This window comes from Rhinolophus sinicus, chromosome 5 (genome assembly GCF_057876585.1).
Source record: "Rhinolophus sinicus isolate RSI-liver-muscle chromosome 5, RSI-T2T, whole genome shotgun sequence".
Taxonomy (NCBI): domain Eukaryota; kingdom Metazoa; phylum Chordata; class Mammalia; order Chiroptera; family Rhinolophidae; genus Rhinolophus; species Rhinolophus sinicus.
In genome coordinates, this window is record NC_142505.1 from 41,186,218 (window position 1) to 41,213,379 (window position 27,162).

Here is a 27,162-nt window from a genome sequence, read left to right on the forward strand (position 1 = left end):
ACTCCTCCACGCTCAGCTCAAATAAACCCTATTGTGGGAAACTTTCCTAACCCCTCTAAACAGTCACTTCCTCCTCAGTGATGCCAAGTGGTTCAGACCTTTTTATCACATTATGTGATAACTTAGCTGTTAAGTCACCTTTAATCTTTGCCCTAAGCTTAAAGCCTAACTTCTCCAATCGGGCTATAAATAAGTCAAATACTCAGCAGAGTGGGTATCTCTCTCTTTCAGGAGGCCATGAGCTCCCTGGAACAGAAACCATGTCTGGTCCATCTCTGAGTCCTCGCACTCAGGCGTAGGGCTGGCACTCCACAAACACGTTCTCAATGTTGAGTGATAACAAGAGTCATCAATATTCACTGAGTGCTAACCAGGTGCCAGGAGCAGTTCTGAGCAGCTGCAGGACTTACCTCATGGAATCCTCTCAACAGCCCTATGATGCAGACATGATTATTTTGCTCATTTTGCCTGTGAGGACAAACTGAGGCTCAGCGTGGGTTAGGTTGCCCTGACAAGGTCACATAGCTGGGAAATCAAGGGGCAGGACTTGACCCAGGCCATAGGGCCTGGTCATCTGATGAGCTCGATCCTAAGTCTCAGCACAGCTCCCCCAGACAGGCCCAAGGGCTCCCGCTTAGTCCTCCCCAGGCCTTACCTCTCGGATGAGGTCCCGGCGGACCTTTGTCTCCTGGTAGAGGAGAGGCAGGATGTCATCCAGCAGGTCCCGGACCAACGAGGGCTTGTTGTGCACGGCTGAGTTGAAAAAAGCCAGAGTGGCCCGGCGCACGTTAAGGTCTGGATCCTGCAAACTATCCATGAACTCTCCTGGCAGAAAGATGAGAGGGGGTGTGAGGGACAACACAGCTAAGACACAAACCACCTCCACCCCCTCCTTGGTTATTTGGTTCATGAGGGTTGCGCAGACCTGGCGAACGGGGACGAGCATGTTCTGAGCATCTACTTTGTACCATGCACAAGAAGCCTTCAAAGTCCAGATAAGAATGTGCACTTGAGTCTGACCTGGCTTCAAATCCAGAGTCTACCACTTCCTAAGGGGACTTTGGAGAGCCTCAATGTCTTCATCTGTAAAATGGGGGTAATAGCAGTACCTATACTGTAGAGCTGTGTTTATGATTAAAAATGTGGTCATGTATATAAAGCACATAGCAGAGGGCCTGGCACAGAGCAAAGATCCTCTGTGCCAGGCCCTCTGCTATGTGCTTTAGCAAAAATGTTAACTTGATATTATTACAGATGAGGCTCCTGAAGATCAGAGAGGTGAAGAAAATTACAGTCACACAGCACTTCTCTGAGTATACCTTTTTTTGTAGTTTAGACTTATTAATAACTATGCTGATGTTTTATATATTCAAAAAATAAATAAAATCAAGAATGGGGGGAATCCCTAAAAAAGAAAACCTAACTGTATTTCAAATAATTAACATAACCACCCCGGGTTATGATAGAGAAAACAACTCACCTAACTAACTTCCAAACAAAGAATTTTGATTACATGCCCTCAGGCTAAAGACAAAAGAACTATAAACAAATATTGACTTGTCACAGAGACAAAAGTTAGCAATTCTCAGACTATTTTCTGTGTATTCCAAAATTAAGAGAACAAATATCTTGTAGATATAACAATAGGAGCTGGGTTTCTCCCTGTAAGAGAAGGGTATATGGAAAGAGAGAACGCTAGAATGAACCCTGTGGTGCTGGACTAGAACAGGAAGTAACACATGGATACACGTGTACCCATCTGTGTATATACATTCATACATACATACATTTCCTAGTATGTACTGTCTGCTGAAAGGGCCTAGAAGCAATGGAACTCCAGTAGCAATGAGCACACTTAGTGTCCAGATTTTGGATTCTAAATACCATTCTCCATCAAAAGGAATCAGAGCTCCTGGGAGAAATGGCTGATTCCAGGGCTGGGGCAGGAAAGATGAGACTGGAGCATCTCATTGAGCCAAAAACTAAAGATATGCTCAAAGAATGATGAAAACATGTCAATGAACATAGGAACCAGCTTGAAGGGCTCCCACGTGCTAAATCTGAGACAATCTTGAGAATCAAAATAAATAAAGACACTAATAGATTATAGCCCACTGAATGAAATAGGAGTCCCTGAGTCTATAATGATATGAATAAATGGGGGAGAAGGCAAAGTCCTTCCTTAGAATGCAAACTAATAAATATGGAAGGAATGCTGGAATTAGAAAGTTGCCATTTGGCAACTGTCAGTAATCACTGATTCAGGCAAGAAATCACAATGGATGCAAAACATAGTGGGTGAAAATTTGATGAGGAAGAGTCTATCTATATTTAGGCTATCTATATTTTGATAGACTAAAAAATACTTATTCATTCCAAAGGAAAAGGAGTAACTTTAGAGTGAAGAAACCTGGAAGGCTCTACCTTAATCAGGTGATCAGAGTTACCATCACCAGACACGGGACAAACTGCCATTACGTGCCTCCTGATGTGATACACTGGGAAGAACAATCTCTCAGCAGAGTGGGATTCCAACCCAGGGCTGGCAGTCTCTGGGCCCTTCCACTGTACCATGCTGGCTCCTAGGTTCCCCACTCTCTGTGAGAACACAACTGTGGGGAACCAACAAGACCTGAGTTCAAATCTACTCTCTGAGCCTTAGTTTCCTCATCTGTAAAATAGGGCCAGCCCTACATTCCACGCAGGGGACTGTGAGAATTAATTGTGATGAGGTATATTAAAATGCCTAGCATGGGACCTGATACACAGTGAGAGCTCAAAACTGGTTCAAACATACAACAAAAACCAAACATCCAAGTGGAGGCCCTGGGGGGCCAGCCATGGGCAGCTAAGGCAAGATGGAGGAAATCAGAAATCAGGGCTAGGGCAGTGTGCGTCTGCTGCGTCAGGACACAGGATAAAGTCGCTGATGATGATATTGCTGTAGCTTCTGGGCATGTTCTCCAATTCAGAGTGCAGTCACATCTGCTGACTCCTTAGTTTCACACAATGGTGCCCCAGCAGGTGGAGATCAGCACCCCCATTTTATGGAGAACGAGATGATGCATCCATGCTCACACAGCCAGGGAATGGCAGAGCCAGGATTTGCACTCAAGGTTGAGAGACTCCAAAACCTCTCCACAGTCCACTAGGCTGCCCTGCCTGGATGAGGAGGGCCAGACTCCTGTGTGGTCCAGTTAAAGGTCCACAGGCTTGGAGTTCTGAAGAAGTAAGCCTGGTCCTGTAGAGCCCCAAAGGGAGGAGGGCTCAGCCTCCTCCCAATGAAGGCTGCTTGGGCTCCTCAGGCCAGAAAGCCCCAGGGACAGAGGACAAGTTAGGGAGCCACTCTCCCTGTCCCAGTGCAGCCCTGTCCAGCCAATGTATGTGAGAGGTTGGTGATTTCACACTTCTAAGAACCTGTGTGTTCATGGAGCACTTTCCCCCTCAATAACCCATGGGGGTTTCCAAAACAACCTTAGAACTGCAGATAAGGATTTCTTGTCCCCATTTTACAGATGAGGAAACTGAGACTCAGAGGTGAAAAGGGGCTTGCTGGGCTCACCCAGCAACTCAGTGCCAATACAAGGATTTGAACCCAGGGCCTGCTGCTATTGGGGGAGTGAGATGGCCTCCTGGGTCTTCAACTCCCCTCAGCTAATGTGCAAGTAAAATCAGCCCAAGCTCAAGGGCTATGGAGGAGACTGAACGGGGCTGTGGGCAGAGGGGATGCTCTGCTCACCAATGAAGCTCTTCAGCAGGGGGTCGATGGGATGGGGCTGGTCCGAGATAAGGAACTTGACAGCTGTGATGACAGTGCTCCGGGTGTGCGGCTGACCTGCGGGACAAGAGGCAGTGGCTTGGTGAGGGGCAGGGCCAATCCTAGATACCCACAGGTGGGAAGGTGCCAAGACGCCTCTGCCTCCACGGGAGACAGAACTGTACCCCCTCCTCACGTGAAAACCCCTCCCCCAACCTTTGAGGAAGTGGATGCTGCCATTTCCCTTGGTAGCCTAGAATCTCCCCTGAATTCTTCCTGCTGCAGCTGAGAGAGTAAAACTGGTCAGTTCTCAGGTAACCACATAGCAGGATACAAACTGAGAACCAAGAACCCAAGACAGTGGTCAACCCAAAGAAAGATCTTTGCTCAGGCCTTGGGACGGCATTCTATTTTTCAACACATTATATCAATTAATCTTCAGGATGGTCCTATTAATTGGTTGATAATAATAAAGACTATAGAATTAAAATAATTAATAAAATTATCAATCTCTATTCTACGGATGAGGGAAGAGAGACCCAGGAAAGTTAAGTTCAGGTCTAAGGTCACACAGCAAACAGATCCAGAATTCAAAAGCTGATTCTGAGCCTTACTGAGCCCTACGCCTCAGCCCTGCATTCTCTAAGCAGGGGGCACTTGTACTTCAAGTAGGCTGAAGGCCAAGGGGATTCCAATAGAATTCAGAGAATCTCCAAAGCCTGGGAATAAAGAACTCACTTAATTTTGCTTTTCTGCTTGCTTTCTGAGTAGAGAAGCGGAAGAAAGGGAGGGAAATACATTTCTCACTGGGTGAAAGAATCAGCAGCTGTCCCACATGCTTCTCAATTCCTTTCTAAACTGCTCACATTAAAATGACATTTTTTACAGAAACAGAAAAATGCAATCCTAAAGTTTGTATGAAAACATAGAAGATCCCAAATATTGCAAAACCATCCTGAGAAAGAACAAAGCAGGAGGCATCTGATTTCAAGCTATATTATAAAGCTATAGTCATCAAAACACTATGGTACTGGCATAAAAATAGGCACATAGGACACTGGAACAGAATCAAGAGCCCAGATATAAACACAAGCATATATGGGCAACTAATATTTGACAAAAAACCCAAGAATACTTAGTGGGGAAAAGACAGTCTCTTCAACATATGGTACTGGGAAAATTGGATATTCACATACAAAACTGAAACTGGACCCCTATCTTACACCACTAACAAAACTTAACTCAAAATGGAATAAAGACTTACGAGGTCTGACAATTAAGTTTGTGAATTTGTTTCAATGATCTTGCTAACCTTTTTTTTTTTTTTTTTTTGAGATGAGAGGGATTATTCATTATGAATTTGTACCAAGTGGACAAACAGTTAACCAAGGTTACTATTTGGAAGTGCTGAAAAGGCTGCGTGAAAAAGTTAAACGACCTGAACTTTTTGCCAACGATTCATGGCTCTTGCATCATGACAAAACAGCACTGTCTGTGAGGGAGTTTTCAGTCAGTAAACATATAACTGTATTGGAACACCCTCCCTACTCACCTGATCTGGCCCCCAATGACTTCTTTCTTTACCTGAAGATAAAGGAAATATTGAAAGGAAGACATTTTGATGACATTCGGGACATCAAGGATAATACGACGACAGCTCTGATGGTCATACCAGAAAGAGAGTTCTAAATTGCTTTGAAGGGTGGACTAGGTGCTTGGGTCGGTGCATAGCTTTCCAAGGGGGAGTACTTCAAAGGTGACTTTAGTGATATTCAGCAATGAGGTATGTAGCACTTTTTCTAGGATGAGTTCGCGAACTTAATTATCTGACCTCACAAATGTAAGACCTGAAACCATAAAACTCCTAGATAAAAACAGGAATAAAGCTCCTTGACATAGGTCTTGGTAATAATTTTTTGGATATGACACCTAAAACACAGCAACAAAAGCAAAAATAAACAAGTGGGACTACATCAAATTAAAAAGCTCTGCACAGCAAAAGAAACTATCAACTAAGTGAAAAAACAAGCAATGGAATTGGAAAAAGATGTTTGCAAACAATGATAAGGGGTTCATATCCAAAATATACAAAGAAACCATATAACTCAATAGGAAAACAAATAATCCAATTAAAAATGGGCAAAGGACCTGGATAGACATTTTTTTCAAAGAAGATACTCAAAAGGTCAACAGATACATGCTCAATATCACTAATCATCAGGGAAATGCAAATCAAACCTACAGTGTGATATCATCTCACGTGTGTTAGAATGGCTGTCCTCAGAAAGGCAAAAAATAAATGTTGGTGAGGGCGTGGACAAAAGGGCACCCTTGTGTACTCTTGATGGGAATGTAAATTGGTGCAGACGCTATGCAAAACAATATGGAGGTTCCTCAAAAAATTAAAAATTGAACTACCATATGACCCAGCAATCCCACTTCTGGATATATATCTGAAGGAAATGAAATTACTATCTCAAAGAGACAGATACACTCTCATGTTCACTGCAGCATTATTTACAATAACCAAGACATGTAAACAACCTAAGTGTTCATCAATGGGTGAATGGATAAAGAAAACGTGACACTGACACACACACACAATGGAATATTATTCAGCCACAAAAAGGAAGAAAATCCTGCCATTTGCTACAACATGGATGGATCTTGCAGACATTATACTATGTGAAATAAGTCAGACAAAGAAAAAAAATACTCTATGATCTCACTTATATGTGGAATCTGAAAAACCCAAACTCAGGAACAGAGCTCAAACCTTATCAGGGCATCATCTGACCAGCTCGAGGCCTGGAGGCCTTTCGTTCTCAGGGGCCCAAATATCTCCACAGGTACACCTGCCTGCTTTCTTCTTCCCTGAGCTGTAGAACACCCTGACATGCCCTGATCTAACCACATAAAACCTGTCCCCTGGTTCCTGCCCAGGCCTCCAACCCTAGTCTACATTTCCACTTGCTCCTGGCTCAAACTACCTCCAGAGAGCTGCACTCTGCAGACTGCAGTTTCTGGTCCCTTAGAGAACTGCTTTTATTAACCTTTGCCTGGAGCATAAGACTGCTGTCCGCCCAAGGATTACAAAAGTGGCATCGTGAAAAGTTTATTTGTTGAAGGGACATATCAAGGATTCTGTCTGCTCCATCCCAGAGGGTCCCACAGGAGGAGGCCTGTAAGCCTCAGGAAATAGTTTTTAATGGCTCCTCTGCCTTTATCTTATACAGACCATGACTCTCAGACCCCACCACTTAAACTAGATCACTTTGTGTGGACCACTCTGACACTTAGGGACACATTGCCCATCTCTGATCTGGGCCACCTCTGCCCATACCAGTGCCCCTACCTGCAGCAAGTTGCTTCTGGAATCGGGGCAGAAGGAATGGAGGGTTCACGAGGACCAGCTTCCCGAGGCATTCAGCCACCACCCCCCGGGTGCCCTCCTCGGCACCCTCACAGCACTGGAACAGCAGGGTCCAGATGTCCTCAGCATAGGGCTTCAGGCTGTCGGGCGGGGCGGCCCCCAGGGCTTCCCTGAGCGAGTGTAGCAGCAGGTACTGCCGCCGGGGCTCGGCCTTGATTTGCCCCAGCAGGAAGGGCAGGAAGTCGGGTAGGTTCCCAGCGCCCACGCGGCCCAGCGCGTAGGAGGCAGCCGTTCTGACGTCCTCACTGGGTGACCCCAAGGCTTCCAGGAGCACTGCCTTCAGCTCCCGCTGGGGGCCCGGCCCAGCCACCTGGCCCACCTCGGCCAGTGACAAGAATGCCAGGACCTTAACCCCTGTGCTGGAGTGGGGTGACCTGGCATCGCAGACCAGGCGGTCTGCCGTGCCTGCTGCCTCCTGGGGACAGGCAGCTGCGAGGGCTGCCACACACCGAGCCAGAGAGTGGTACACCTGCTTGTGGAGGACTGGCCCGCCATCCGCAGCCTGGTTGTAAACAGGTGAAGTGAGCAGGCTGATGAGCTTGGCATAGTCCACACAGGGGGGCCGGGTCCCCACCAGAGCCTGCAGAAAGCCTTCGGTGGCCACCAGCACACCTGCTGGCAGCAGGGGCGAACGTAGCAACCTCAGCAGCTCTGAGAGCACGGGGCCACTGACCTTGGCCAAGGAGGCTGGCTGGACCTGGGTCACAGTGGCGAGAAAGTCCACAGCCAGCTGGGCCACGTGCATGTCGCTCTCGCTGACCAGAGCAGGCAGTTCGGCCAGCACAGCCTGCACAGCAGATGGAGGGAGGCTGAGCCCCTGGCTATGAGCCAGGGCATCCAGGGCAGCCAGTGTGGCCAGCCGCAGCGCCCGTTGGTTCTTGCGCAGGAACGAGGCCAGAATGGGCAGTGCCTCGGCCAGGATGGGCTGTAGGTCAAGCCGCAGCGGGGACGCAGCTATCAGTGTCAGTGCCTTGACAGCAGGCAGCCGGGTGATCTCATTCCGTAGGCGATCCAAGAGCAGCAGTAATGACGGCTCCAGGTCATCCCCCAGCCTGTCACCCAGGTGGCCCACGAGGTGGCCCATGCAAGAAATGGCCCGCTCTTTCACTTCCTGGTCCAGGTCGGTGGCACGGAGGCGAGCCAGGGTGGCCACAGACATCTCTCCAACGTACGGCTCTGGGTCCAACATCCGAGGCCTGTCCAGGGGCCACAGGGCCCGTACCAGCTCTTGTAGCACCAGCAGGGCCTCAGCCGCAACCTTGTAGAAAGAGTCTGACACACAGGTCAGCACAGGTGGCAGGAGGGTGGACAAGTGTGGATGGAAGGCCTTGGCCGGCTCCGTGCCCAGCAGCCCCTGCAGGAAGGCTAGGGCATCCATGCGAATGGTGGAGGAGCTGGAACGGTCTGCCAGTGAGAAGACGATGCCTGCGGGGTGGGTGCAAAGATTACAGGCCATAGACCCTGACTTAACACAGCCCTCCCTGGGTGTGGGGGTGGAACACGCACAGGCACCTGAGCTGGATCCAGGCACCTGGGCTCTTAGGCAGCAGATTCTAAGAGCTCAGGGATTGGCCAGGACCAGAGTTGAGAGACACAAGGCCAGGGAACCCATCTGAAACCAGGATGTAGGGCCTGTACCCTAGCCTTGTTCTCACAGCTGGTAAAGGACAGCCACCATATGTCGCTGAACAGGGACACCCTTGAAGGTTGGGAAAGGCCCAGGACAGCAGATACCAGGTTGCAATCCTTCCTACCTGCTACCAGCACGGGCATGTGCTCTGCCAGGCTGCCAGGGAGGACGCCCGCCAGCTCGGTGAGGAGACTGAAGCAGCCCTGGCGAGTCCTGATGCTCCGATCTTTAAGCTGCCGCTGCAGGGCCTTAATCACAAGGGGCACCTGTGGGCATGTGGAGGAGGTTAGTGACCACCCAGGGAACCTCTACACCGCACCTACTCCTGGGGCGCTTTACCCAGGCATGTGCCCATGGAGGACCTCAGCATGGAGAGGATGGCTCTATGCCAAGCTTTCCATCATTCGCTCTTTATCAGGCACCTAATTCTATACTCAGACCCTCTGAGGTAGGGACTACTCCTGGGCCCATTTTACAGATGGGGAAACAGGTACAGAGATATGAAGTAACTTGCTCAAAATTACACAAGACCAGGGAAGCCAGAGGCAGCTTGGTTCTCACCCTAACACCCCGAGGTGGGAAGCACTAGGCCCCTTCCCTTTCCCAGCTGGGTTCTCTCCAGATGAGCTCATCCACTCCCCCAAGCTTCAGGTGCCAGCACAGGAATGACTCCTGACCTGCATCGCCAATACCAGACTCGAGTGACGACTGCCCACCTGATGTCTCCACTCAGACATCCAAGGACCTCGAACAGAAATGTCCAGAACAGAACTCCAAACGTCGCCCTCACCACACTCTGCTACCTCGGGGAACTGCACTCTATGCTGCAGCCAGGGCCTGGAACTCACTTGACACCTCCCTGTTCCTCCCTCCACATCCAATCCATAGCAAGACCCCAAAACTGTGTGGTTCAGGAGCAAGGCCTTCATCGGTCTTGTTCCCCACTGTGCCCTAGCACCTGATACACAGGGCTGTGCATATAGTACCGTGTTTCCCCGAAAATAAGACCTAGCCAGACAATCAGCTCTAATGCGTCTTTTGGAGCAAAAGTTAATACAAGACCTGGTATTATATGATAGATATGATATGATATGATATATGATATGATATGATATGATATGATATGATATGATATGATATGATATGATATATAAGATCCGATCTTATATTATAGTAAAATAAGACCGGGTCTTGTATTCATTTTTGCTCCAAAAGACCCATGAGAGCTGATTGTCCAGCTAGGTCTTATTTTCGGGGAAACACGGTAGGTGCTCAATACTCACACTTCAGTGGATGGATAGATGGTGGGATGGGTGGACGGGTGGGAAGATGGACAGATGGAAGGGCTGAGAGTAGGAGGGAAGGTGAGTTGTGAGTGGGGGCTGGAGAGAACGAAAGGTGAAGGCGTGCCCACCTGTCCTCGCAGCATATGGAGGCTGCTGCCTGTCTGAGTGGGCTCCTCGACGGCCTCCAGCCATCCCTTTGGGGGCCGTGTTTGCCGCAGCAGCACGATGTAAGCCCCGAAGACATCAGTTTTGACATTCTCCTCACGTTCCTTGAAGCGGCGGATGAGCGCGGGTGCCAAGGTGCAGTGGAATTCTGGCAGTAGGTCAGGCCGGGAGCTGATCAAAGCCGCCATGCATTTAGCCGCTGCCCGGCGCACCTTCCAACTCATGTCATCGTCATCACTGTATTCGTCCTCACTCTCTGGGGCAGGAACAAGACACCCATGGAGCCCTGCACTCTGTACCAGATGAACAGAGAGCCACCTGCCCCACCCAGGTGGTCTCTCTCTCTCAGAACAGAGATGTGAGGGGTCAGGGAGGAAGGAGCCGAGCCTGTGCTTTACCTTTCTGGTAATCATTATTTACACCCTATTAGGAATGTTACCTACCATTTAATGAACACCTACTGTGTGCTGGGGATGGCACCAAGCACTTCAAATCCACAACCTCATTTTAGCCTCATAACGACCTTGTGAGATGGGGATTACTTCCCCACTGTAGAGATGAAGAAACTGAGGCTCAGAGGGCATGACTGACCCCAAGTTACATGTACAGGGAAATAGTTGGAATTAAACCAGCATCCTCTCTCTGCCTCCAAACCCTTTGTTGTTTTGACTACACCAAGGAAAAAATTGATTTCTAAGTCTTTCGTGCAGACCTTGAGAATCCATGTGGGGCATAAAACCCATCCTTTGGTTTCAGGACTGGCTGTGTGATGTTTCATTTGCTGGGATTCCAGAAAGGAGAGGCAATAGGGCCTCCCTTTGGCATTGCCCCCTGCTCCTCCACCCCAAATCCCAGCCTCTCAAGGGTCCAATTCCAGTTTCCAAGCCGGAAATGTTGTGTTTGTGGGGCTTCCTACTCTCCAAACCACCCCCAGAGGCACAAGCTCACAAAGTACCTTGATCCCCATTTTACTGGTGACTAGAATAAGGCTCAGAGATGGTAGGAGACTCTCCTGAGGTCACACAATTAAGGAACAGTTAGGACCCATGAGGCCCACCCATATCACCTGGGGAGACACATGAGGCTCAGAGGGGGATAGTCCTAACGAGTGACATGACAAGCACAGGCTCAGAGGCCAGTGTGTTCCTACCCACACCGTTCTGCTGATGACTTAGACTCATAGAGCTGGGCAAGCCACAGCGAGCCATACAGATTGTCCCATGGATGGTCAGCTTAGTAAATGTTCCATCTGTTGGACCATTATTTGTTACCTCTACTCTATGCCACCCACAAAGAAACATCCATAGCTCCGTTACTGACAAGAAAATGCCCAATCTCCCTGGTGTGGCATTTGAGGCTCCAATATGCCTGTCCAATCTCGTCTCCTACCATCCCATCTCATTCCAGCTTCCCCATCAGACCCTAAGTCCCTTGCCTCCATCAATGTCCTGCTTTCAGGATCTAGGGGCATCTATCTGAGTGACGGACAGGACCACGGGCACAGAAGGAAGCCACTGAATCCATTCCCCATCAGAAATCTCCCGTCAGTGCCTATCATTCCACCATTAGAGTTTCACTCTGCTGGGTTAAAGCATTGTGTCTTGGAAGCCATGACTAAAAGGGTACAGAGATGGCAGCATAGAGGTAGGGGAGTCTGACAGACATGGCTCTACGTCCCAGCTATGCTACTTCCTAGCTGTGTAATCTCAGGCAAATCACTTCTCTAAGTCTCAGTTTCCTTGTCTGAAATATGGGGATAATAATAAATACCTGGTGTTCTAGGGTTACTGTAAGGAACATGAAATAAGAGAGTGCTTAGGACACCAGTAGATGCTCAATAAATGTCCGTGATTACTTCTATTGTTACTGTGCAGTCAGAAAGGATGGGAACATTGGGGAACCCAGGTTATGGAAGGCAGGGCTGGAGACTGAGGAACAGTTGGGATGAGGATAAAGGAACAAAATGTGGCCCCTATCTTTGGCTGGGGGGTTAGGGGGTCCCAGTAAGGCTGCAGCCATTTCTGTGCTCCAGCCCCAATGACAAGCTGGCCACCCACCTTGCTCACTGAATTCACTATCCTCTGTCTCCATCTGCTCCTCGTCCCCGTCACTGTCGTAGTTATAGTTGGGGTCATGCTTCATGTACTGGAGGCACAGGCTGGTCACCTTGGACACGTGAGGGCCCATCTCCTTGGGGCACCTGTGGGGTGGGATGAGGCAGCTCTGGTGGACCCGGGCAGGACAGTGTAGGGAACAGGGCCCAGTGGGGAGTCCTGAGATCTTACTGCTCTGAGGTCAGCATACTGCCCCCAACCCCATCCCCACCAGCTTCCCAAAGAAATTCTGGGCCCCGCCCCATCTTCCAGCATGCCACAGCACCTACTTCTTCAGGAAGGCCTCAAAGGCCTGGAGGCAGGACTCCCGGAGCTCATCGTCATCCAGTTTGCAGAACTCCTCCACCAGGGGCACCAAGCGGTCCAGGTGGGCCCCTGCAGGGCCGGGTGGATCACTAAGGACAACCCTCTCCCAGGCTCCCCTCACCCACAATGCTTAGTCTTTCCCTGCGCCCACAGCCCTGACCACTGCAAATTCAACACAGAGGCTTCAAAGTCAAGCAGATGTGGGTTCTACAGCAGCTCTGACTCTGCTACCTATGAGCGCTGGGGTCTTGGGCAGGTCACAACACTTCTCTGACTTCAGTCCACTCATCTTCACAGTGGGGATAACAATGCCTACCCGTCAGAGATTCTGTGATGAATGATATGATGCAGAGAAAGAGCTACGCCCAGGCCCTGACGCAGAGTAGGCACTCAATAAGCAGCATTGTGGCTGAAACTATTACTCATGTCTTTGCCGTATTTCCTGGACTAGGTTGTAGCCCTGGATGGAAAAAGGGGAGAAGCAGGTACTGCCCGTATAGACCAGGCAAAAAGGGCGCCTGCCTCATCCCTGGGCTTCAGAGGGTTCTGCCTTGGCCTCCCTCCAGCCACACCCTTCCCCACTTTCTTGCCCAATTGACCCTAAACCTTCGTCTGGTTCCTGTGCAGGCCTCTTTCCTGGGTCCATGCTCCCAAGAATGGCCAAAGGGTGGCTGCTGTGTGGCGTTTGTGTGTTGGGGGGAGTAGACAGAGTGTGGACTGCAGGCTGGGGTCCCCATGTGTACTTGTAAGGTTCCTCGCAGTGAGAGAGACAGAGGGAAGGGAGGGGCAGACCATGGCCAACTCTACCCACTCTGCCCTGTTCGAGCCTGGAACTCCAAGGTGTTTGAGAATAAGTTCAAACCAGACTGCAGGATTCCATTTCTGTAAAATTAATCTATGGTCAAAGAAAGCAGATCATTGGTTCCCTGGGGTGGGGCAGAGGGAGGGATGGACTACAAACGGGCACAAGGAAACTTTTGGGAGTGATGGAAATGTTCTACATCTTGATTGTGGTAGTTTCATGGGTGTACGCAAAGGCCAATACACACTGAATTGTACACTTTAAACAGTGCGGTTTACTGAACCTACATTATCTCCCAATAAAAACTTTAAAAAACGCAAACCCGGCTTACAGGTTGTTGTTATTAAGGTATACTTGTCAAAGTAGGAGAACAGAACACATTTTATCTAAGTTTGATGGAATGATTTGTAATTATCCGAGAGCCTGGAGTAAGGCTCAGCAGATGGCGCTGCGGACCCGCCCTGCTGCCTCTCAAGCCCCGCCCTGCCCTTTCATGTATTTACACCCCGCCCCCTTACCTAGCGGTGGCCGGCACCCCAGGAGCCCCGGGCCCCCGAACCTTCCCCCAGCACATCTTCGCTTCGGCCCTGCAGCCTTGCCCAGGGGGCCCTGCTCCCTTACCCAGGCGGTGGCCCGCCTGACGGCCGACGCTGCCCAAACACTGAATCAGGGTGCGGATGGTGGCGGGGCTGGCGGGTGCACGCGGGCCGGGCAGCCGGTCCAGCAGGTGGTCGGCGAGCTCCACAAAGAGGTCGGTGCTGCAGGCGGCCGCCAGGTGGCCGAGCGCCCCAACCGCTCGCTTGCGCACGGCCAGGCGCGGGCTGCTCAGCTGCGGCAGGAGACAGTGCAGGAGGCTCGCATGGAAGGCAGCCAGTGGGGCGCCCAGCCTGGGGAGTCGGAGGGGGCGTCAGGTGGGCCTACCGGGCAGGCACTGGGCCAGGCACCTCCCCTCCCCCATCTTCTCCTGGCCTCCTCGCTGGAATTATGACACCCCCGTGGCCCTTGGTACACAAAAAGGAGCCCCGCAACTGCACAGCGTGCTTATTATTACACGAAAGAAAGTGGAGAGGGGAAGGGGCCTTCTTAAGGCCACCTGGCCTAGAAATGCAAGGCCAGAACTTGAACCCAGGTGTCCAGGCTTCCAGCCTGGGGAGAAGTCCCAACAGCAATGTGTCCAGGGGGCTACACTGAGGCGGTCCTGATTTCCTGGGAGTCTGGGCCTTGCTTCAGTGTCCACCTCCCCTACCTCCCACTGAGTCCTGAGTGGTCTAAACTCTACTTCCGATCTGGTCATTCCTCTGCTTAACTCCTTCAATCTCCAGTGCTCTTTAGATAAACTGAGCTCTGGCCTTAAGGCAAGAGGCAACACAAGAGAATGGTTTTTGCACAGGTAGAAGGCAGCCCCTGACTGACTACCTCAGCAGCTTCTGTCCTCACCTTCAGACCAGACCGGTGCATTTCCTGTCCCACACATGTCCTAAGACTTTTTCTTCTTTCTCCTGCACACAAACACATTGACCTGACCCTCCTCTATCTCGCTGTCTAGCTCAGACATCTCTTCTGGGTTCCTTTTATATGTGTTTACCTACTGCGTGACAGGGAGTAAGCTGGGAGCTTGAGTGAGCAAGGTAGACTCTGGCCTTAGAACCTACCCTCACGGAATTTTCAGTTGCGATCCCAGGCATCTCCAATTCAACATGCCCCAAGCTGAATCCATTGCCTTTCTCCCCAGACTTGCTCCCACTCTCAGAGGGCACCCCACCACAGTAATGGCCCTATGTCTGTGCCCCTGGGTATCGCCCTTGAATCTCTGCCTCTGTCACCCACTCCAAGCCCTGCGGAGTCTAAATCCAAAATACAACCGGAATTCACCTGCCTGCAGAAGCCTCCAAACTAATCTCCCTGCCTGTTCCACCCCCTCCCATCTACCATGCACACTGCAGGTAGGAAAATCGGCCTAAAACGCACAAATATCTACACAGCACTCTTCAGCCCCTGCCAAATACCCCTCCACAGGCTCTTCACACCCTCAGTATAATTGTTAGTCACCCACCCTGGGCTCCTGTCCAGCCCTTGGACCTCATCTCACCACACGGGCCCCTCTACAGTAGACCCCAGTCCACAACTGACTTGCAGACTCCCTGGGACCCCATGTCTTTTCCTGCCTCTACTACCTGGGCCGAAGGCATCTCCTCTTTCAGTGTCCCCCTTATGCCTGCCCACGCCTGGCCAAGTCCTGTCCATCGTTGAAGGTTTAGCTAGCAGGTACCTCTCTAGGAAAGCTCCCCACCTACCAGCTGGGTTAGGGGCTCCTCCTCTGAGCTGCAGGCCCTGCTCTTATCCTCACTGTTGTCCTTCTCCAGTCACAGTTGGTGTGTCTGTGAGCTCCTCCCTAGCTGCGATCAAGACTGAGCCAGTTCACATTCCCAGCACTAGTCCAGCATCTGACATTACTCTGGCCCCAAAGTAGGGGCTCAAATCTTGGGAGATTGAATGAATGAATGAATACTTACAAAATGTGCAGGGCAATGGCCCAGCTGTATTAGCTCAAAAGAAGAAAGAAAAAGAAGGGGGTGAAGGGAGAGGATGAACACACCTGGGCTTCTGTTGTAGAGAGACCTGAGTTCAAATCCTAGGTTATGCCATTTATTGACAGTGTGGCTTCAGGCAAGCCACATCACCTCTCACAGCCTATAAAATTGTGACAAAAAGTTCTCCTTTGCAGGGCTGCTGGGACAATTAAGGAGCCCCGAGCATAGGGCCTGGTGTGCAATAGGTGCTGACTCTGTGGATTTAAGTCCTTCCCTGTCCCCTTTGCTCCCCCTCCCGCCGGGGTCCTCCTTGCGCGAGGTGACCTCCCGCACCTGCTCAGCATGTCAGAGAGGATGTCCAGGGCTTCCAGCTGCACGGCCACATCCTCCTGCTGGGCGATGGCATTGGTGAGCTGGCCAGTGATCTTCCGGCACACGTTGGTGGCCAGTCCGGAGCCTGCACAAAGCACAAGATGGGCAAGGTAAGGCACAGGGCTGGCCTCCACCTCTGGTCAGCCCTTGCTCTGGTTGTATTTCTGAACCCAGGTCCCTGAGAAACCTGTTAAACCAGGGAAGCCAGGGCTCAACTGGTCCCAGGTCTGACCCAGAGGCCCGACCAAACTAAAGGAAACAGCTCGGGGAGCTGAAAAACTGATAGCTGATCTGCTGGCCAGCTCACCCCACACCTGACCCCTCCCTTCCTTCTGCCATCCATTAGGGAGGTGGGAAAAGCACTTCCTTTCCTGGACTCCCTTGCTCCTAGGAGGGACCAGGTCATGCTGTTCTGCCCTGTGAGTTATAGGTCAAAGTCTTCTGGGGAAACACATGCTTTTCTTATAAAAGGTAAGAGTCCAGGGCAGAGACTCAACCCTGTCCTAACTGAGCTGCTAAGTGAATTGCTGCAAAAATGGAGAGGCTGATCCCTCCAGAATTATGTGAGAAAAGCAATACCCTACTTCTTCAAGCTGCCATGAGTTAGGCTTTGTTACTTGCAGCTAAAAGCATTCCTGACATTGAGCCATGAACTTAAGTAGATCTGGGTCTGAGTTCTCTGCCACTGACCAGCTGGTAGACCTTAGGTAAACCCTTTCACCTCTCTAAGCTTCAGTTTCTTTAACCATAAAGTAGGACAAATAATAGCACTTAGTCCCTGGGACCTGGGTACCTGTGGATGCAGGGGGGAGCTCCGACAGGACGGTCTTGAGGCCGATGCCAGCGATGTCTCTGAGCTGCTCCTTCTCTGACCGCATGTTGGCACAGAGAGCATCCACGATGGTCTCCACCTGGTACTCCTTCACTTTGCCCACCAGAGGACCCAGGCTGAGCAGGGAAGAAGGGAGGGGGTTCCAAAAGCCCCAGACTCAGTCTGAATTAGGCTGCCCCTTGTCCCCTCATGCCCGTGGGGCCGCATGTGCTGAGGAAAAGGCCCAGATCAACAAGGGACTCCCTGTTTTACCAGGAGAGGCACCCTCTGCATATACCAATGTCGCTCCTGGAACCTCCCAAACCTGCATCATCTCTTGAAATTTGCATCTCAGTATATGACCAAACCACCGAACCCTATTACCTCAGCTGGACACCAAGGAGTACCCAAGAGCAGTGGTTCTCAAACTGGACCGTGTATCAGAATCCCTTGGGGGACTTGTTAGAACACAGATCGCTCGGCCCTCCCCCAGATTTTCAGGTTCAGGAAGTCTGGGTGGTGCCTGAGATTTTGTATTTCTAGCAAGTTCTCAACAGATGCTGACTCCAGTGGTCCAGGGACCACACTTGGAGAACCTCTGCCTCAGCGCCTTGCTTCTCCAAGTGTGGTCATGGACCAGCAACATCAGCATCATCTCCAACTTGTCAGAAACGCAGACTCTCAGGTCCTACCCTTCAGCTACTGAACCAAAATGTGCATTTCAGCAAAGTCCCCTCTGCTTCCAATGTACATTAATGTGCCCTTTGTCTCAGCCTTCACTGCGCATTGCCATCGCCTGGGGCCTTTAAAAAACTGCTACCGGGGTGCCAGCCCCAGTCTGAGTTAACTGGTTTCTGGTGTGGCCTGGACGATTGGTGTTGTTTAAATTCCGCAGGTGATTGTAACATACAGTCAAACACTGACTTACATGAGTGGTTCTCTGACTCAGGGTATATTAGAATGCAAGTTCTCACCCGCCAGCCGCAGCCCCCTCCCTCTACCTGGCCCCCTCCTGAATCTGAATCCCGGGGTGGGGCCTACATAGTTTTAACAAGAGTCCCAGGTGACCCCAGTGCATGCCAGTTTGCAAACCTTGGCTCTCCTGACTGCTTTCTCCAGCACCTCCTCCAGCTAAGTAATCATAGGGCCCTCCCACTCTACCTCCTACAGCACTAGTTCACAATTGGGGTGATAACTGCCCCGGAGGTGTTTTGGAAATTTATGGAGGGCCTTTTTTTGTCATCATAATTAATGAAATGGCACTTCTGACTTTTATTGATGGGGGAGGGGGCGTAGCCAAAAAAACGGTAGAAAGACAAGATTGCAAAACAAAGCACATTCCAGGTTCTGCTGGAGTTTCTAACATCCCTCTGGGCATTCCTATAGAAAAGTCTTTCTAGAATCGTGAGTCCAGAACCTAATTTCATTTTACATATAAACCCAAAGTACATTTGACACTATTTCAATATACCCTAAATTTTCCGATAATGTAATTATCAGGTAAATTGAAGGAAGGCTATACTTTGTTTTCTGAGAAACTGTACAAGGAGATGGTCACCATTTCAGAAAATCTCATTGCTAAGAGCAATGCCACTCGTGGCATCTGAGTGCCCAACATCCACACCTGTCCCCAGGTGAGTGCACTGCCGTGGCACTCACAGTGAGTCTACACTGAGGTGCAGGCTTCTCGTGACTTCACTGTCACTCTGCTGTCAACAAGCCCAAGCTCTGACACACTGAAACACATGACCCATGAACCGTGTTCCTTCTGTTTCTTCTGTATGTTTCAGTTTGTAATTGTGTAGAGGCAGGTTATATTATGCATAAATTTCATTTCATGAGAGGAAAAGGGTATTTCAGACTACACGTTGTAAAAAGTGGATATTGGTTGTGCTAGTGGGAAACCACAGTCCACCATATCTCTACTCCACGGCCACAGGCTTGCTCCCAGACCACACACCTGACCACGTCACCTTCCTGCATAAAACTCTTTACTCAATTCCCTTTGCTCTTAGGATCAAGTTGAAATTCATTAACAGGGCCCAGAATGCCTGAGCGTGGCTCACAGAATACTGTTAGAAAGGCAGGGCCCCGGTTCTCTGTTAACTACTGACCCCTGCCATTCACCCGACCACACACACACAGGCCCTAGCGTACCCCATCTTGCTTTTTCAGCTCCGGAGGTAAGTAGCCAAGGTGTCAGGACCACAACCTTATGATGCCTATAGCACAGGCTTTTACTCCCGCCTCCTGCCCATTGCTTCAGCCCTCACCACTCTGGTACCTGCCAGCCTGACCTTCCAGATGCCAACACCTGCATCTGTGCCTGAGGGCTCACCCTCCACCCCACCCCAGAAGCAGCCGTCAGCCAAGGACTGACAGAGCAGGCAGGTGGGAACACTCGGGGGCATCTCACGCTGTCCCAGAGTAGGGTTAACCTTTGCTCTCCCACAGCAGTAACTTGCTTGATAATGCAGCCTTTATTGGCTTTCTTCCTTCCCTGCCTCACTTCCCTATTCCTGTACTGGAGTTTCCTGGGAACACTTCCCAAATAAACTTACAACTGAATCGTTATTGCCAGGTCTACTTGTGGGGAAACCCAGACCAACGTACTATTCAACTCCACTGGGGCTCCGAGAGCTGCTCAGCAATTCTCTCAGAGGCTGTATCCAAAGGGGCAGGGACCCCCGGGGAGCTCCCACCTGTCCCCACCATGGCTGACACTTACCACTTGACCGCCAGGTTTTGTACTTCACCGTTCTTGTCCTCCAGGAGTCTAAGCAGCATCTTGACCACCTTGCGCTCACTGTCCTCATCCAGCTGGATGGAGTCCTTCTGCAGCTCTGACATCAGGTCACTGGTGGCCATGAACCTGGGTGGGGAGGGCAGAGGAAGGTTGCTAAGGAGCTCCTGCGTTCTGGTGATTTGGCAGTATCTTGTGGTTACCCCAGAAGCAGACCTTGGTACACAGATTCAAGGGCAAGTAGATTATCTGGGCTGTGGGCACAGTCTGGCTACCACCTGTGTGTGAAAGACACCAACTGCCACATCGTGGCCAACTAGGAGTGGCACAGCAAACTAGCTAAATACTTAAGTCTTCAGAGTTGGTGGCTCTTGCTTCTGCCATTTACGCAAATGTGAACTTGGGAAAGTCAATTTACATTGCTGAAACTTAGTTTACCTGTCTGAAAAGGGGGATGAGATTAGTACCTGCCTCATGGGGTTGTATGGAAGATAAAATGCATGTGATGTACTTAGCACACCGTGAACAGACAGTAAATAAACAATCAGTGAGTGGCACTGCCGTTATTGTAATTGCACGGTACATCATTCACATCTCATTCACGTTAGAAGGTTGAACAGACACCTTACAACCAAGTCAGGTGTCAGCAAGTAGAGGGGCCCTGCTCTGCCCACTTCCACTTCAGAGAATAGACTCAGCCCCTGCCCTTTGACCAGTGGTTCTCAAACTGTAGCCAGCATGACAGTGAACTGCAGGGCTTGTTAAACACTGCTGGATCCCACCCCAGAGTTTCTGAATCAATAGGTCTGAGCTGGGGCATTTCTAACTAGTTCCTGTTTGATGCTGACGGGCAGAGACCACACTCTGAGAACCATTGCCCTAGGCCATGCTGATGGGCCGAGGGCATATCTTAGACGCATCAACGGCTGACCAGTCTCCAGCTATGGCTCCCTGACCAAGGGTGGGAATCAGAGTCAAGGACTACCCACCCCAGGTGGGCAGATCTGTGTGGCCTGATGCCCTGTCCTGGGCATTTGAAAGTGCAGTGGCTAGAAGGCCAGGGAGAGCTGGTGCTGCAGGGTCATTGTGGAGCACCATTCCTGCCAAGATTCAGAGGGGAGAGCAGAGTCTTAAACTGACAGCCCTCAGCTGGGTCCACCTTGCAAACGTGTTTTGATAATTTGGATTAGTTATCAATATTTGAAAATTAGGAGAGTTGACATAAATGTATTGATTTCCAGATTCTCTTGGAAATATAATATTTGGATACAACTGGGCCTATAGGCCCTGGTGACAATAACTGGCTCTAGTCAAGTTGTGGCTGCCCTCTTCAGGTGGGACACACACTCCCCAGGTCACCAGGTTCCCACCAGGTCCACTCCACCTGTTCACTGGCCCTTGAGAGTGGAGACTCCAGGAGAAGGCCAGACAGAGTAACAAGGAGAGATGCCGTGGAGTTGGGACCAAAGAGTGGCAGCCCTAGGAAGCCTCCAGCGTTTGCTGATCCAGCAGGCCACCCCCCTTCTCACAATAGCCTTGCTTTCTGGCTCGAGCCAGTCAACCAAGAGCCATACTTCCAAGCCTGTGGCAAAATCGGTCACAGCTGGCCTCATCTTTGCAGGCTCAGACCTGCTGGAATTCATGGCAGCCCACAGCACCCTGTTACTAGGAGGACATTTGTCGATGTCATAGCTGTTTATTTTTAACAGCTGGGATAAGCCTCAAGCTGCCGAGAGAGGATGGAGGCTGGGCTGGAGGTGAGGAGGGAGTGGCAGGGCTGACGGTGCCCACCTCTGGGCCTGGCCATCACATGGAAAGCAGCGGAGGGAAGGTGAAGGAAAGTTTGGATCTGAGCCAGGCCAAGGTCTGAGGTAGGCACAGCACTCCTAGGTCTGTCCAGCCGATGGGACATTCTGAGAAGGCAGGCAGGGTCTCTAAGCTGCATTTCTGCTGCAGTTCATGGAGACCCTGCTTAGCCTGGCAACCCAAGGGATGTGCTCCTTTGCCCAAAATGTCCCACTCTTTCAACAGGTAGAAAACCTGTTGAACACCTCTTCATCTGTCAAGGGCCCAGCTCAAATGTCCCAGCCTCAGGGATGACTCCTCTGACCACCCTGCCTTATCCCCCACCCACACCCCTCTCAGCACACTTGGTTCCTCTGGACAGAACCCTCTCAGAGCACTCTGCACCCTTCATCATAGCACTTCTCACACAAGCTTGGTCACCAGTGTGTCTCCCCCATTAAACTGTGAACTCACGGTGTTAGTTTCATCTCTGGGACTCCAGGCCTCAAGAAGGAACAGGTCAAAATAGGGTCTGGGGGACAGGGTAAGGGAAGGAAGGGCTAGCCTCTAACAGGGCTCAGAGCCCAGAGCCAAACAGTTATGTGAAAACCTGAACTCAGAAACAAACCCTTCTGAAATATGCCCAGCATTTCAGACACCCCCAAATTCCTGCAAACACTCAGCTCTCCGAGAAAGAAAGCCTTATTGTATATATGCGTATGGTGGTGGTGGCGGCGGGGTGGGGAGAGGGAGAGCGAGGCAGGGTGTACAGGAAAATGTATAATTTGGTAGCTAAGAGCTTGAGCACCCAAGTTTGGCCTTAAGTAAATATATTGGTCTTGCCACTTATCAACTGAGTGACCTTAAGCAATTGACTCCTTTCTGAGCCTCACTTTTTCCATCTATAAAATGGGAATTTTCTTTGCCCCATCCTTGGGCGATTTTAATAGAACAATGAGTTCTTAGCATTAGGCAGATGGGGAAACTAGGCTCAGGGAGGTTGCAGGAACTGCCCAGGGTCAGACAGCAAGTTGGGAGGAGAATCAGCCCACTAGTCAGGTCTCCTGGCTACTCAACCAATACCACTGTGTTTTCAAAAAATGATGTGGGAATTCCTCAGACCCCCCAGTTTACCCATTTCACTGTTGAAGTCTGAGTAGGAATAGAGCAGCCTCCTGCCCACGGAGTGGGGGCCCAGGAATAACAGGGATCAAAGGACCCCTGCCTCGGACCTCCATTTGCAGTCACTGCTTACCTTCAGGTGCCAGAGGACACAGTCTCAGTTTCATTCCAGAGAAACCTTAGAGGCGACTCAATTGAAACACTCGGCCACATGGGTGCCTGAACAGCTGGTCAGCAGGACCCAGCCGCCCTGGTATTTGGACTTTAAAAATAGACACCATCCTCACAGGCTTGGGTGGTTTTAAGTGTTCCCAGGGCCACTGGCTGAGCAGGCTGCAAGGGGCAGTGGCAAGGCCAACTCCCTCAAGTTCTAGGTGGCAGGGCAAACTCCCTCTTCTTGAGAATAGACCTAAGACCCTAGAGACAGTGGTGCAAATCCCCTTTGCCACTGGCCAGCTATGTGACCTTGGGCAAGTCACTTCACCTCTCCAAGCCTTTGGAGAACAGGAAGAACAATCACTATCACCCAGGCAGACAGGTGGACTGAATGAGATTACACTGGACAGCACATCAGGGACCTTGGCACATAGAAAACATTCACTGAGCACCTACTGTGTGTAACTAGAACAGGCTCTGGGACACAAAAAGGAAGCACACAGTCTGGTGGTACAGGAGCCCTAGGTCTCCCACGGCTAAGAAGTGACACAGCAGAGATGGGCAGGAGAGGTGTGGCAGCTCAGGGGAGGTGTCTAAACTGGCCTGGGTATCAGGAGGCATCCCAAACAGGTGACAACTAAACAGGAGCTAGCCAAGTAAAGGGGGAAATGAGGGGGGCGGGGAGCACAGAGCTTCTGGGTAAAGCTTCTGGGGAGGGGGCATGGAAGATTTCTGATTACATAGAATCATAATAGTGCCCATTTATTAAGTGCTTCCCTGGTGGCAGCCACTAATCTAAAGATTCCACAGGTATTAACTCATTTCATCCTTACATCAACCCTCCGAGGTGGGTTCTGTTATCATCCCCACCTTATAGAAACAGAGCTGAAGCTCATGAGAGGTTAAGCAGTCTGTCCATGGTCACACAGCCCGTAAGTGGTTGGGGTCAGGATCTGAACCCAGGACTGTGGCTCAAAGGCTCTACTCATGCTGTTCTGGAGGCTTTTGAGGGGTGTTGAGGAATGGGTTTCAGGAGGACACAGAGAGGTCAGTCTCCTCACCTATGAGGGTGCTGGAATCAGATGGCCTTGCTAAGATTTCAGCCTTTGTGTTACACTGACCTGGATTTGGACACAAAGTCCTCCACTTCCTAGCTCTTCTGTATCTAGGCCCTTCATGCCTCTGGGCATCGGTTTTCTTTTCTGTAAAATGGGGATAAACTGATAGAATGTTCAATGAATGGGTGCAGCTATGTTGGCCTCTACTGGCTCTTTTCAGCTCAGAGGGTCCAGAACTTGCTATGTGACCATGGGCCAATCCCTTCACTTCCCTGGTCCTCAGTTTCCCCCTGAGAATAAGGGGGTTGGCCCAGAGAGTTCCTCCATTCTTTTCAGCGTTGTTTCTGTGTGGTTCAGTAATGCTGGGGGTAGGGGGAAGAAGGGGAGTGGCACACAAAACCTAGAACTCCCCACCCCAACCATCACCTACCTGTGACTGCAAACCCTCCTTCAGGCTGTGTCAAAATAAACCGGGGAGGGGAGGGCATGGGAGAGGGTGCCCTGATGTGCAGGGAGGAGGCCTGGGGTGATTTTGAGAAGATTGCTGAGGGGAGGGTGCTGAGGACATCAGTGAAAAAGTCAACTCGGGGTTGTGGCCCCCCAGATGGGGCCGGGTTTCAATGTGGGGAAGAACAGGCAGCTCTGGAGTCCCTCATCAAATGCGGGGCAAGACAAGGGCTGGTCATAAATGAAGAGAGAAGAGACAGAGGAAGGGTGCAGAGGGATGGAGCTGGGGCTTTGAAGGGGGGACAAGAGGCAAGGGCTGAAGTTTGCACGGCAGGAGACGAAGCAGGGATTAGAGTCACTGAGAGAGAAGGACTGCAATCTGGGGAGAAGCGGGGCCAAAGCTCCCTTGGGGGCGTTGAGGCGGGGAGGAGTGCGGGGGGGGGGGGGGGGGGAGGTGCGGAGAGAAGGCGGTGCTTAACGCGGGGAGAAGAGGCTGCGGCGGCAGGGTCCTGGGGTTGGGCCGGCTCCACAGGAGGGGAAGAAGGTTGGGGGTTTCGATGGAGGTGGAAAGGTGGGCCGGGCAGCGGGTCGCACCTGAAGTCCTTGTCGCTGGATGTCATCTTCTCCAGGAGACCGGAGATGTGGAAGGCGGCGGTGCTCATGGTGGCTGCGCGCCGCGGACCGGACAGCGGGAGGGAATATGGCGGCGCGGGCGCCCCCTGCCCCGCCTCGCCAAGCGGGCTGCGCTCACCCGACAGAAATAGCAGCCCCCGCCCCGCCCAGCCGGCGCCGGGCTCCAGCCTAGGCCGCCGCCAACGCGGGAGGCCGAAGGGGGCCCGCGAGGGGCTCCGCGGTCTTGGCCCAGTGTCTGCACCTGCCCGTGGACGGCCCGGCACCCACTTGCACACCCACAGAGACGGGGAGCTCACCACTTCTCACCTGACAACTCTTCCTTATGATGCCCGTGGGTCCACAGCTCTGCCCTCTGTCCCGTTGGACCCTGCTTGCATGGCATGGGCATGGTATCAGTCTTAGGTTGAATCCTAACTCCAGCAGTTCCCCTGCTGTGTAGCCTTGGCCAAGTTACTTTACCTCTCTGAGCCTGTTTTCTCTTCTTGTAGGCATTCAAGACACACGAGCTGCTGTTGTAGGTCAAGCCAACCAAAGCACTTCCACCTTTACCCCACTCCTCTTGCTGGCCTGCCCCAGATCGAGACAGGATCTGAAGAGTGTACCTAGTAACACTAGGCCCTTACCTGCCATCCCCAATCCTCAGGCCATCAGGGTCAGTTTATTCATTTTTTAAATTATTATTTTATATTAGTTTCAGGTGTACAGCATAGTGGTTAGACATTTATATCATTTAAGAAGTGATCCCCCTGTCTAGTACCCACCTGGAACTATACATAGTTATTACCATATTATTGACTATATTCCCTATGCTTTACATCCCCATGACTATTTTGTAACTATCAATTTGTACTTCTTAATCCCTTCACCTTTTTCACCCTGACCCCCAATCCTCCTCCCGTATATAATCCCGATAAATCTACCATGTTTCCCCGAAAAAAAGACAGAGCCAGACCATTAGCTCTAATGCGTCTTTTGGAGCAAAAATTAATATAAGACCCGGTATTATTTTACTATATAAGACCCGGTATAATATAATATAATACCATCTTATATTAGTTTTTGCTCCAAAAGACGCGTTAGAGCTGATGGTCCGGCTAAGTCTTATTTTCGGGGAAACATGGTAGTACCCATCTGACACCATACATAGTTATTACAATATTATTGACTATATTCCTTATGCTGTACCCTACATCCCCATGACTATGGTGTAACAACCAATTTATACTTCTTAATCCTTTTCCCTTTTCACCCACCCCCAAACCCCCTTCCATCAGGTAACCATCAAAATATCCCCTGTATCTATGAGTTTGTGTGTTTTGTTTGTTTATTTTGTTCTTTAGAGTCCACATATAAGTCAAATCTGCCTTTCTCTGTTTGACATACTCCATTCAGCACAGTACCTTCCAGATCCACCCATGCTGCTGCAGATGGCAAGAACCCATTCCCTTCTATGGCTGAGCAATATTCCATTGTGTATACCACCTTCTCTTTATCCATTCTTCCACTGACAGACACCCAGACTGCCTCCACATCTCGGCCATTGTAAACAATGCTGCAATGAACATACGGATGGATGCACATGTCCCCTCAAAGCAATGTTTTGGGTTTCTTTGGATAAATACCCAGAAGTGAGATTACTGGGTCCTTCTTTGTCTCTTGTTATAGCCTTTATTTTAAAGTCTATTTTATCTGGTATAAGTATTGCTACCCCAGCTTTTTTTGTTTCCATTTTCATGAAATATCTTTTCCCCATCCCTTTACTGTCAGTCTGTGTGTGTCTTTCGATCTGAAGTGAGTCTCTTGTAGGCAGGGTCTTGTTTCCTTATCCATTCAGCCCTCTGTCTTTTGATTGGAGCACTTAATCCATTTACATTTAAAGTAATTGTTGATGATAGATATTAGTTATTGCCATTTTATTATTCATATTTATTATTATTATTTTGTTTCATCTTAAGAAAGTCCCTCTAAGATTCCTTGCAACACTGATTTGGTGGTGATGAACTCCTTTAGT

General features: G+C 50.5%; 1 protein-coding gene across 1 annotated transcript in view; it reads right to left on the reverse strand.

Annotated features, from left to right (window-relative positions):
* CAND2 (cullin associated and neddylation dissociated 2 (putative)) overlaps positions 1-25,273 on the reverse strand; it is a 30,460-nt gene extending 5,187 nt beyond the window's left edge. Inside the window, exons 1-12 of the mRNA XM_019746669.3 lie at positions 25,113-25,273; positions 19,936-20,079; positions 17,190-17,344; positions 16,358-16,481; positions 14,115-14,380; positions 12,655-12,760; positions 12,329-12,471; positions 10,235-10,527; positions 8,945-9,086; positions 7,113-8,615; positions 3,740-3,835; positions 656-825 (exon numbers count right to left, since the gene is read on the reverse strand). Of these exons, the coding sequence (XP_019602228.2) occupies positions 656-825; positions 3,740-3,835; positions 7,113-8,615; positions 8,945-9,086; positions 10,235-10,527; positions 12,329-12,471; positions 12,655-12,760; positions 14,115-14,380; positions 16,358-16,481; positions 17,190-17,344; positions 19,936-20,079; positions 25,113-25,180 (3,210 nt within the window). The 5' untranslated portion in view covers positions 25,181-25,273. The remainder of the gene's footprint in view (positions 1-655; positions 826-3,739; positions 3,836-7,112; positions 8,616-8,944; positions 9,087-10,234; positions 10,528-12,328; positions 12,472-12,654; positions 12,761-14,114; positions 14,381-16,357; positions 16,482-17,189; positions 17,345-19,935; positions 20,080-25,112) is intronic.
* Between the last annotated feature and the right edge of the window lie 1,889 nt (positions 25,274-27,162).